We start from the raw sequence: 13,071 nt of genomic DNA on the forward strand, positions 1-13,071 counted from the left end.
CCCCTCCATCTCAGCTGCTTCCCCACCATGTCCCTCCCTGCCCCACAGCCCTGCCCATTGGAAGGCCCCTCTGCACCGTCTGTGGCTAACCCCCGTGAGAAGTTTGGGGAGGGGTGATTTATGTACCAGTGCAGCCCACAGGCAGTCTCCCACCTCCACAGGTCCAGAACAGAGCCCCCGGCATGCTGGGAAAGGGATGCAAAGCTGTCTCCCATCAGCCAGGCTCCCGAGGCTTAGCCAGTCCAGGAGCTAGGGGTTCCCAGGCAGCAAGGGGTCTGGACAAGCCCCTGCCCCCAAACCAACCAGCAGAAGGGACCCCTCTGGCCCTGCGATGGGATGCAGGGAGAAGTGACTTAGGAGCGAGCTGGGTCCCAGCACTGGGGGCTCAGAGGTTTCCTCTCTTAAGAGATGGGCTGTTTACCTGAGCCTGCTGGGTGCTTTTCAGGGCTAGCCCAAGGAGCACGCTTGGCTAGGAAGTCTGGGCTTGTAGGGCTAGACACGGGGATGCCAACAGCCTGTGCTAAGGGCGAATGATCCCCCGTCAGAGGGGAGATGGTGCTGCTCCAACCTGGGGGGCTGGAATCTGCCTGCAAACGTCAATCTTCATAAGCAGGCCGGGAACGCAGTGGGACCTGTGTGTGGTACAGGGCAGCTGCCATCTCAGTCCCTGCTGTGCCCACCCAGCTACCAGGCTGAGCAGGGCTGAGCGGCAGAGGAACCCTGAGAATGCAGCTTCACAGTGAAGGGCTGAAGCAGCTGTTGGCCTGGGTGTGAACCCTCAACTCTTTGTAACAGGCCCTGTGATCCCTAAACAGCCCTGTTGACCCCAGTGGAGCAGAGCTCTGCTGGGTAGGTGTTGGGGCCCTGCTGGGCTGCACAGCCCCATACCACCTCAGAGCATTACCTGCACCCTGGGGTTTCAGTGGCTGAGACCCTGGAAGGACTGGACAGGAAAGCATTCCAGGCGCTGGATCTCTCACCTCTTGCACCTCGGCATTTCTGCCCAGGCCTGGCCGGACCAGATTCACTCACATTGCCCAGCTCAACTTTCGCAGAGATTTATGGGAGTCCTGTTGTCCTTTGCATAAGCTTCCCAGCCCATAAGCTAGCCCCCTCCTGAGCTGAGAGAAGCCTTGCCTCACCCAAAACACTCTCCCCTCACGGAGCCCAAAGACACAAAGAATCAAGAGTGAGGCATGGGCTGAAGACAGGAGTGGGAACTAAGAACTCGGTTCTAATCCCAGTGCTGACACCAACCCCCTGTGGCCTGGGGGCAAGTCACTCTCTCTGCTTCAGCTCCCCGAGCCCAGTTCCCAAGGGGTGCCACTAATGCAGCCTGGTGAGCAACAGTAACTCAGTTACTTATCCGCAAGTCTCCCTCAAACGGCAGATCCCAATGGGGGCATCTTACACTGGCCAAGAATAGTGGGGCTGCACTCCCCAGGCACCCTACCCTTGAGAGGTAAGGCCCATGCTAGATACCAAGCTACCCGATTCCTGCTTTCGGCCGACTGCCCAGTTCTTTCTCCCCCAACAGCCACATTCCCTGAGCTGCCATCATATTTTCCATTCGCTGTCCAAGTCTCAGCAGTTTACGCCACTGCAGTGAAGTTAAACACCCGCTGTTTAAACAAAACCACCCCCACTCCCACCCTCCTAGCCCAGCACACGCCACCGTGTAAACTTGCAAGCTGAACACAGCGCAGCTGCCCTCCCCAGGTCACGCTTCCCCCATCCAGGACACAGTCAGCAGCATGGAACGTTTGGAAAAAACCAATGTAAATTAATCAGTGGACCAGCCCCCACCTCTCCCTCCCAACAGAGCCAGGCTACAGCCAGGTGACTGCAGGGTCTAAGGTGGATCTCGAATACCCGGATGGCATTGCAGAGGGCTCAGGCAGAGAGCCATGCAGGGGGCCGAACACGTGCAGAGCCGGTTCACTGACAATACCAACTGGCCCACAAGCGATTACAACAGCAGCCCTGGGACGCGTGCAGTGTTTTATCTCGCTGTGTCCGACGGGAGCAGAGTGCCAAGGAGTCCTAGAGTGACTCAATCACCCAGAGCACAGGCACCGCAGCGGAGCTGAGCGGCTCCTGCTTTCCCAGTCCCCCACCCCAATGCTCTGGATCAGCCAGTGCTGCGGGCCAAAGGAAGATGAGACTGGCCCACACGGCATGGCAGCCGGCTGCACTTACATTCCACTGCTGGGAATTTGTTTACACAGCAACTTTTTCACAAAGCTGATCATGGGCAGGTTTGTACGGCGGCTGCCAAACAATGCGCCTGGAGGGAGGGACGGTGGGGGGATGGACAGGACAGGAGGGGCTTGGAAGAGATGGGAGGGGAGCAAAGTGAAACCAAAAACTAGACGGGCAGGACTGAAGCCAGCCTTGCAAGATGACAAAACTGTCCGGGGGGCGGGATGTTGCACAGAGATAGGGCTTGTGAGAAGGTGGTGCAGGGTGCAAGGCCGAGGTCCTACAGGTGCGCTCACACACAGGCCTTTAAGCAAAGCCCACAGGGAAGAAACTTGTGCTGGTTTAGGACCCTGCACAGAGGACATATTTGTACATGCATATATGCTACACACACACACACACACACCCTGCAGACTGGCACCACGTGCACACACACACACACACACACACCCTCTGCAGACTGGCACCACACGCACACACCCCGCAGACTGGCACCACACGCATACACACACACACGGCGCAGACTGGCATTACACACACACACGCATGCCACCGCACACCGCGCAGACTAGCACCACAAACACAGACACACAACCTCACCCCGCACAGACTGGCACCACACACACACACACCCCAGGCAGACTGGCACCACACACACACACACACACACACACCACCACACCCCCCCCGCATACTGGCAGCACACACACACACACCCCGCAGACTGGCACCACACACACACACACACACCCCACCGAGCAGACTGGCACCACAAACACAGACACACAACCGCACCTCATGCAGACTGGCACCACACACACACACAGACACACCCACAAATTGGCACCACACGCACACACAGACACACAACCACACCCCCCAGACTGGCACCACACGCACACACACCCACACCCCCTACAGACTGGCACCACACACACACACAAACGCACCCTGCGCAGACTGGCATTACATGCACACACACACAACTGCACCACACACACCCGCAGACTGGAACCACACCCACACACACCACGCAGACTGGCACCACACACACCCCCTCACACACTGGCACCACACACACACACACACCCGCACACACTGCGCAGACTGGCACTTTGTTACAAGCACCGGTTAGTTTTTGATTTGAGGCCCTGCCCATAGAAAGCAGACACTGAGGCCGTTTCACTTCTCGTCTAGTTAAAATAAGAACCCAGCCACAGAAGGTGCCTGGCTGTGCAGCCCACTCTCCCGGACAAGCAGCAGCTCGGGACGAGTGGAGCCGCTGGCTGGAGCCTGCTTCATGGAGTGTTTATTTCAGGAAGAAAAAAAAAAAAAGCTAAAAGAGAGAGGCTGGTAAACAGCAGCCAGTACCCAACACCTGGGCTCGTCCAGGAGAGAAACCCCTAAAAATACCCCCTAAATTTACATCATTAACAGGTGGGGTCAAGGGGACTCCTGTATTACACAGAACACTTGAGAGAGGCAGAAACCCAGGGAAATGAGGCCTTTCGAGAGCAGGTCACATTGGAGCGGGGTCTTTATCCCACCCTGAGCACTGTCCTGGTGTGGACAGAGGGCAGTCGAGAAGCAGTTTCTGTGCCAGTTCCTCACAGTCAGGAGTCTGCTCGGGTCCTGGTACTCCAAGCTGTGCAGTTTGACTTCTGTCATTTTAAAGTCATTATGTTAAACAAAACTCTAGTACAGACAAGGAACCTCCACCAGCAAACACACGCTGAAGCTATGGCCTCGTCTACACAGAGCTTTAATACACGTCACGCTGATCACCACACGTCTGTCTTCCCTGTTGTGGGCATGAGATTGCAGGCCGAGATCGGGTCCGAGTGCACCCGCCTGCCCCAGCCACAGGCCCCAGCCATGTCAAGCCTTGCCCTGGGATCTGTGTGTGCGCACAGGGGCTTCCAGTCACAATTACTGCCTATGACCAAGAGCAGAACGTCTGGCACAATGGAGACAGCTGGGCGGGACCAGTGAGGAAATAGCTCTGAGGAAGCAGCCCCCTATGTAGCACCGTAAATGTGCCAGGTGTTTCCCACATACAAGCTCCCTGCCCTAAGCTGCTTAGAAGAGGAACAGTCTACAGGCAAAGGGGCAGAAAGAGGAAGGAGCCGAGGCTAGTGGGTGAAGCAAGGTTAGCGCGGGCGACATGGACATGGCGCTCTGGAGGAACCGTACTGAGGTTATGGAGCTGGACCTGTGCCTGGAGCCAAGCCAAGCACTCTGGGCTGCCAGTCAGATGCCCGCCCAGGTGGTGCTTCCAGAGAGGGGCTGCAGGAGTAGCTGAAGTGAGGGGGGTGAGGAAGAGGACAAGATTTGGGAAGGCTGTTGGCAGCAGAGACAATAGTGAAAAGAGACCGAAGGGGGACGGAGGCTGGCAGCAATGGCAGAGATGAGGATGGGACCAGGGTAGACACATGATCAGGGCAGTGTCCTGGGAAGAGACAACACAGAGTGTACAGTTCACATGCACCCCAAAAGGGAGGCAGGAAAGTGACACTACAGGGAGGGGAGAGGATTCAGCCAGGGAGATTTGGATGGACTGGAGAGAGGAGTATCAAAGACTTGAGAGGTGATGATTCAAGGGTCAAGAAAGGAGAGGACTAGAGCAGGGACAAGCAGTTACGTTTTAGAGATGTTGTACAGAAAGAAGCTGCAGGACCTTGGTTACATTCTAGATTTTGGAAGGGAGTAAGGAGATCTGGTTTTATCAACGGTTCTTCCACTGACTCACTGTGTGAATTTGGATAAGTGAGGTCTCCTCTCTGTGCCTCAGTTTCCCCATCCAGAGAATGCACAGTTCTGCCCAAGCTCACAAAGCTATTGTGGGGTTTATCGGTGGTGTTTGCGAAGCACTCAGGCACAGTGGTGTTCAGTACCACAGACGTGCCTAACAGCCTTTTTCAGAAGGAAATAACTTGGCAGGCGTTTCACAATATTCTTCCCCACATCACATTGGGAGCTGGTCATCTGAACGTTCGTTCCATTCTGAAAAAAACAGTTTTGAGCACACTCAAGAGTCTTATATTTGATCTCCTAGAACTAAAAAGGACAGTGGCTACTTCCCAGTGTAAAGAAACCACTACAGAACCTCATATGCAGGGGGAAGTTAAGTAATTTTAATAGGATTTCAAAGAACACAGTTTTGGGGCTTTAAATATTTGCCTGCCGTGCTGTGAAAGCAAATGCTGCCAGCACTAGGCCAGGGCAGAAGGTGAAACTGACAAGGCTCGTGTCACTGTCAAAGCTGACTGAACAGCGAACAAGTTCTTTCAGTCTAAACAATCTCAGCTGTTGTTCAACTCCAGGGGCACGCAGAGGAAGTCTCTTGTAGAAAGAGATTATATCCATTGTGAACACACACAAGCAGCCAAAACCTCAACTAGTGAAAACGACAGGACAGTAGGCCTCACCGAAGGCAACAGTGCTACACCAATTGACACCAGGTGAGGATCTGCCCCTGTATATTTTATAACCGTGCGTCTGCCCAAGATGCCCAAACCAACATGAAGCGAATCTGGGAAACAAATCCTTGCTTCCAGCCTGAAAGGCTCCACATCAACTTCTTGCGGCTGTGGTTAACACCCAAAAAAGTGGGTTTGTAACAGGCACATGGACACACTCTCGTAGTGGTGTTTGCAGGCAGAGTTATAATTATCTTCTCACATCCTGCACACTAGTGAGTCACTGCTAGAGACACACACACATGCTAGAACAAATAGGAAGTCAGCAACTTTTTAAAACACCTCTGCCACCAAAAAAAAAAAAGGTCAACTAAAGAGATAGTCAGATTTTCTCTAACCGCCAAGAAAGCCCACTTTGCCACCTGAATCCCTGTAAATCACATCCTGACCTGCTGTGATCCCAATGCAGCCTGACAGCTCATGGCAGTCAGTTTCAGTTTATTAACTGGAGGAGGTGCCACTGCTGCTGGCAAAAGTAGTCAAGCAATGTTGACCTACTGGAGAAGAGTCACACTACAGCTTTTCACAGCTGCAGGTTTCCCCCTCAACTGCTCTCCTTTTTCCTCCAAGCAGCAGTTTGCCACAGAATTTGGGTTGGAAAGCCACATGCTACCTACCCTTCCCCCCTGCCCCACAGCCTCCCAGTTTGTAACTAGAATCTAAAGATGTCTTTGGCTGTGGTTCATCACCCTGGGGAAATGGCGAAAGCCCCTTAGCCTGGGACTTTTTCAAAATTTGGCCAGACAAACACAAGGAAGTTGTTGAGGGCAGTCCTTCATTTGCAGAGCAATGGGCTGGATGACCCAATAGGGCTTTTCATTAGTGTCTATTTAAAAGTAAACTGACAGTCCACTGTCAACTAACTTACTTCACAGAGCAGCACAGATTGAAAGAGTTGATTCTGTTTTTTAAGTCTCAGGACACTGGTATTTTCCAGACTACTGGCCAAACGGCTGCTCAGGCTGGTGGTGCATCTGCCTCCAAAGAACAACATTGCTTAAAACGGTCTGCAAGCAGCTTTGTATTATTGGTTTGACCTCTGAAAACCAGTTGCTACAGCCGAGGTGGGTTTTCCGCAAGCATATAAATTACCCAGAATGTTCTATTAACAGATTGATACTTTCTCTGGGCTAAGTGAATGGATTAGGGGGAAAAGCCACAATTAGTCAAAACTGCACTCTTCAGGCTATTAGCACAACTCCTGGAAACTCAGCAGAGATTTTCTAACAGCTGCCTGCATCACCGTACACCAGTCAGTCCCTCTCTCACAAGTTTCTGGAAATTAGATTGCAAAAGTAAACTCTGGAGTAACAGAAAGAGCTCAGGGATGAGCAGAAGTTTGCTTTTTAAATATTTCTGAAATACTGGCTGGCCTGATGCATGCAGAGACTTCTTACTCTTCCTCCCCAGCCTCTGTCTGAAGTTAGATTTCTAAGAAAAGAAACTTTGGTAGCCAAGTGATGCAACAGACTCCAGCATCACAACTTTTTCCTACTTCACATACTCATGCCTTGGTAGGACTCACTATGTTTTATCATTCTGAATAATAACTCTTGCCAAAATGACACTCACTTCAAAAAAAAACCCAACACCTCTTACTACCACCTGATATGATTAAAACCACCTCTGTCTTAGGGTTTTGTACTGCTACTCACCAGTACAGTAGCTGGGTGCCTTCCACTTAGGCCAGATTGACAACACATGAAGACCATTAGGGACTTCGTTATCTCTGGAGTTCCGCCGGGAGAAGGGCCAGGAGGTTCTGCCGAGGAGTGGCTGATGTGGAATAGATCATTCTGCTTGTGGTAGAAAAGCTTTATCAAAGAGGAAGGATTTGCAGCATTTCCATGAGTGCTCAGTTGCTTGATTCTAATCTCCAGAAGTTCCTTCCCCAGCTGGGTCACCCTCCCCTGAGGGCAGCATGGCCCTGGGTCTTGCACCACTGTGCTTTGCGATGCTGACATCCTACCACACATGCTGCTTGTTTGTTCTGAGACACTTCCACACCTCAGACAGTGCTATCGGAAAGGTCACTGGATTGGGAGCTAAAAAACCTGGAATAAAGCACCTAGTTTTACACCAGCAGCTCTCAGAACACTTCACCGACAAGCATCCCGGTCCCTACTCAATAGATAAGGAATCGGAGGCCCTGAGGCTGAGTTCTCACAGTGGTTCCCTGACAGACTCGGCAGCCAGGTCTGACTCCCAGTCCTGTACCCCATCCACTGGACACAGCAGACTCCTTTGCAAACCTAAACCTCTTGACAAGGTCCTGTTAACAGGCATGGTCCCACTCACCTAGCTGCAGGCAAGTCAAGTAAAGAGAATGTTTGTCAGCAGCGGGCCTGCACTGATTCAATACATTTCCCTGCTGCCTGGGGAAAATTTGTAAGAGCTACTCCCCCAGCAGCACTACGCAAAGTTGCTTGTTTTTCTACCCCCTAAGCCTGTGTCTTGGGACAACAGATCCTAAGAATGTAAGAATGGCCATACTGGGTCGGACCAATGGTTCATCTAGCCCAGTATCCGGTCTTCCAAAACTGGCCAGAACCAGATGCTTCAGAGGGAGTGAAGAGAACAGGTCAATTATTCAGTGATCCATCCCATCATCCAGTCCCACCATCTGGCAGTCAGAGTCTTTGGGACACCCAGAGCATGAGGTTGTGTCCCTCATCATCTTGGTTAACGGCCGTTGCTGGACCTGTCCTCCATGAACTCATCTGATTCTTTTTTGAACCCAGTTACATTTCTGGCCTTCACAACATCCCCTGGCAATGAGTTCCATAGGTGCCTAACAGCAGAAAGTCAGGTTCACCCAGGGCATGAACACAAAGGATCTTGGAAAGTATGACACCTGATTTTATCCCACTCTATACATTCAGGACTTTGATGCAAGTTTGCTCTTCAAACATGCTGTTTAGGGTAGGGACCGTGGTTTCTTATATGTCTCCAATGTGCCATGCACATCAGTGGTAATAGACAAGTCAGTCACTCTTCAAAAGATGACATACTGTTGCAGGGGTAGGCAACCTATGGCATGCATGCCAAAGGCAGCACACAAGCTGATTTTCAGTGGCACTCACACTGCCTGGATCCTGGCCACCAGTCCAGGAGGCTCTGCATTTTAATTTAATTTTAAATGAAGCTTCTTAAACATTTTAAAAACCTTATTTACTTTACATACAGCAATAGTTCAGTTATATATTATAGACTTATAGAAAGAGACTTTCTAAAAATGTTACAGTGTATTACTGCCACACGAAACCTTAAATCAGAGTGAACAAATGAAGACTCGGCAGAGCACTTCTGAAAGGCTGCCGAGCCCTGCACTATTGTAACAGATTTCAGAGGGGTAGCCCTGTATCAGCAAAAAGAAAAAGAACAGGAGTACTAGTGGCACCTTAGAGACTAACACATTTATTTGGGCATAAGCTTTCGTGGGCTAGAACCCACTTCATCAGATGCATGAAGCACAAAATACAGTAGGACGATATATATAACAGTACATGAAAAGATGGGAGTTGCCTTACCAAGTGGGGGGGTCAAGACAATTCAGTTAAAAGTGGGCTATTATCAACAGGAGGAAAAACCACTTTTGCAGTGGTAATCAGGGTGGCCCATTTCAACCTGTTGACAAGAAGGTGTGAGTAACAGTAGGGGGAAATTAGTGTGAGTATTTGCATGCCACTGGTTGCCATAGTACCTAGGTGCCCAGTAAGCAGCTTTAGAGAGACCATGCGTAGGAATATAAACCCACACAGACTAGCCAGGACTGCCATGTTCCACCCTGTGTGCCAGCAGCTCTCCGCTCTTCCAAACTACTGTCCCCCTTTGAGGAACCAGATTTGTCTTGTGCACCCCAAGTTTCACCTCACTTAAAAACTACTTGCTTACAACTTCACACATAAAAATACAAAAAGGCCATAGAACAGTGTTACTAAAAACCTGCTTACTTTTACCATATAATTATAAAAGAAATCACTTAGAATATGAATATTGCACTCAGAGTTTTAGTGTATAGTATACAGAGCAGTATAAACAAACCATGGTCTGTGTGACATTTTAGTTTGTACTGATGTCCCTAGTGCTTTTTATGTCCCCTGTTGTAAAACTAGGCAAATATCCTGGTGAGCGGATGTATCTGTTGGAAGACCTCTGCCCACCCCCATTGGGAACATGTACCCTGGTTGAGAAGCACTGATCTGTGCTAACCTCTCACCCATGGGAGGTCACTAAACAAGGGCCCTTCAGGCTAAGACAGGAACATGGTTGGGTTCCTACCCAGTCCCCTCCAACTAGAAGGGTGGGGATGGGACAGGGGGGTCTTTTCTTAAGGCCCCATCAGGTGGGGAAGAAAGACTGTTGAAATGAAGAGGAAAGCCAGAGGGGTGGTGCCCCACATGGGGGGGGTGCCCCTTATGGGCTGGGTCATTGCCGCTGGGGATGAACCTAGAGTCAACATGAAGCAATTCAGGGACTGGTGGGTGGGGAAAAGAAAAGGGGAGACCGAGCTGTGGTTTTTATATCGAGTGACCCCCCCCCTTCCTCCCTTGGGTCGGCCTGGCCCCGTTTCTCTCCTGCTGCCAGTTCGCTCCGTGGACCTGCCCGCGCTGCTCCGAGCGGCCCAGCCATGCAGCACACGTGCTGCGTGCGGAGTGACTGGACAGGTCGAGATCCCACGGGGCTCTCCCACGCGTGCAGGTGAGTCACGGCGAGCTCCCCACGCGGGACCGCCCACCCGCAGCGAGGAATGTGCAAAGGGACGGGAAGCAGAAGAGCCCGGAGCCGACACAAAGTTTCTCCAGGCGACGCCTCCCAGCGCCACATGCACGGAGGGGACTGGACGGCTACACCCCAACCTCCCAGCCCCCGCGCGGCGAGCAGCCCGGTCCCGGCCGCAGGGGGCTCGGACTGTCCGAGTCCCCAGAGGGAACTCCCGACCCACTCGGCCTCGCCTGGACCCCAGCGGGCGCCCCCTCCCCGGCTCTGACAAACGGGGCGGGGGGGCAGTTCCTTACTCACCGGCCAGGAGCGAGAGCGGCAGCACCAGCCAGTACAGCGCCCCACACAGCGCCCGCAGCTCCATCCCGCCGCGCGGCTTCAGGCTCCGGGAGGCGCCCAGACTCCCCGCCGGCGCCCGCGGTCAGGCCGAGCCCAGGGGCCGCCCGCGGCGCATGGCGCTGGGGGAGCCCCGGCTGGCTCCGCGCGCAACCATCCCTTGGTGCCGGGCAGCTCCCGCGGGGAAAGTCTCGGCCCGGGCGCGGCTCCCCCTCCTGCGGGCCGATCAGCGGGGCCCGCTCCGAGCCCGGGGGGCGGAACCACGCGGCATCGCGGAGCCCCCTCCCGCCCCAGCCGCGCTGCCCCGCGCAGGCTCGTGTGTAAGCCGAGCAGCCCGGCCCGCGGCTCCAGTGGAAAGTCTGATGCGGGGGAAGGAAGAAGGTGGATTTATCCAGGGGCAGAGCTCGGCGGGCTGGGCCCGGCTCTCCCACGGGTCTTTGTAGGCGCGGTCTCCTCCCTGCCCAGCCCCGGGCCGCTTCCCTTCAGCCCCCATGGGCTGGGCAGGGCCGCCGGGGAGCGGCGGGCTCTCGGCTCCCTGGGTGCACACCCGGCCTGCCCAGGGGGAGGCGCTGCGCGGGCAGGGGCTCCCCTATCCTGGCGGGGAGGGCTCCTGGGGAAGCTACAGCTGTGCCCCCCCCCCCCCCGGCTTCTGCAAGCTGCGGCCACAAGGCGCCGTGCGTCCAACTTGCGCTTTGCTGTGGCCCCCCTGGCCTGCGCCAGCGGGTCCCACTCCCTGCCCGTCCCCGGGCAGCCGCCGCGCTCAGCCGGGGAGCCAGCACCACCTAGCGCCGGGAGCACCCAGCACCCACCCTGCCTTGGGTGGCCCCTGCCCTGGCGGAAAGGGGACGGAGCTGTGCCACTGCTGCACTTCGGGCTGCCCTGCGCAAGGAGCAGACTGCGGGCTGGGTGGCTTAGTTAGTGGAGGGGGAGCGTTGGGAGACCCCTTTTATCCGTGAAGGGGGATCGGATCATAGCCTTGGTCCCTGCTGCCGTTTAGAAAAGGAGAAACCGATCTGAGAGGTGCCTTGTGCAAATTAACAGCGAATCCTCTCCCCCCCTCCGCCAATCAGAACCATATGCCAGGAACCTTAGCCAGAGCTCACCTGCCTTCCACCCTTTCCACCACAACTTCCACAATCAGCACCCGTCCATCAAACTCACCCTCACACACCACCACCAACTTCCTGGGCACCACCATCAGCTTCAGAATTGGAGCCTAGAGGCAACCGATCACCACACCAACCTTTGCAGATCCAGTAACCACTCCAGTCTCCAGCCAACCCCTCAGATACCACAGAATATGCTCCCAGGAGAAAGTCCAAGATACACAACTTAACATGCTGACAACCGCCTTCACCAGACAGGGACACTTCACCAAAGATGTAGATTGCAGCATGAAATAGGCCACCCAAATACTCCAAAAGCACCTGCTTCAATGGGCAGAGACAACCACCTTTGGCTGCATCTCCTAGTTGTCACCTACCACACCACAGTGGAACCCATAAGGGGGCATTATTAAACAATTATAACCCGTAACTCAATGGAGGCCACATCATGAAAGAAATATTTCCCATGCCCCCTCTTCTGGCCTTCAAACAACCCATAATCACACTACACTCATCATCAAAAGCAAGATCCACACAGACCAGGGCTCACCAACTCAGGGCACTGCCAACCCACCAGAGCAGTACTGCAGATGAAGTGCAAACCAGTGTGTGATTATTGCTAGTTGAAAGCTTATCTGTGGACAGGGTTTTCAGGACCTGGCGAGAAGCAGGGATAAGCCTTGGGGACCAATTCCAGTATTGTATCCAACTTACAATAGATGCAAAACCTGCAGACATATCTCCTCTGCTACAGTGATCAACCCCCCCCCCACAACACACCTTTTAAGATCCATGGGTCCTAGACATGCTGAACACAACATGCAGTGTTCCTCCTCCTGTGCACTAAATGTCCCAATAGCAACTATGTCGGTGAAACCAGACAGTCACTATGCACTCGATTGAACTCACACCGGAAGATGATAAAAGACAAAAACACCCTATCACTTGTGGGCAAACCCTTTTTACAGACCGATCACTCCATATCTGACCTCTCAGTTCTCATCCTCAAAGGAAACCTGCACACACACCTTCAAAAGAGGAGCCTGGGGGTAAAAACTCTGCTAGATAGCAAAAATCATGGGCTTAATAAAGACACTGGATTTATGGCTCATTACAACAATCTGTAACCTGCTAAAAAAAACAAACCTGCCCTTTTTTTTTTTTTAATTTCCCCTATGACTGCAGGGGTATTAATGAGCCATTTCACTTTGAATAGTCCCTTTAAA

The 13,071-nt window shown here is 53.2% G+C and overlaps 1 protein-coding gene across 5 annotated transcripts in view; it reads right to left on the bottom strand.

The window, feature by feature from the left end:
• The window catches only part of PIEZO1 (piezo type mechanosensitive ion channel component 1), a 106,620-nt gene extending 94,338 nt beyond the window's left edge, over window positions 1-12,282 (bottom strand). For 3 of the 5 annotated variants that reach the window (XM_030581617.1, XM_030581618.1, XM_030581615.1), the window contains exon 1: window positions 10,704-10,824. In XM_030581617.1, the coding sequence (XP_030437477.1) occupies window positions 10,704-10,767 (64 nt within the window). In that variant the 5' untranslated portion in view covers window positions 10,768-10,824. Of the gene's footprint in view, window positions 1-10,703; window positions 10,826-11,900 lie in introns of those variants that run through there. The other 2 variants (XM_030581616.1, XM_030581619.1) reach the window with 2 other exon arrangements.
• Between the last annotated feature and the right edge of the window lie 789 nt (window positions 12,283-13,071).

This window comes from Gopherus evgoodei, chromosome 12 (assembly GCF_007399415.2).
Source record: "Gopherus evgoodei ecotype Sinaloan lineage chromosome 12, rGopEvg1_v1.p, whole genome shotgun sequence".
In the NCBI taxonomy this organism is placed as follows: domain Eukaryota; kingdom Metazoa; phylum Chordata; order Testudines; family Testudinidae; genus Gopherus; species Gopherus evgoodei.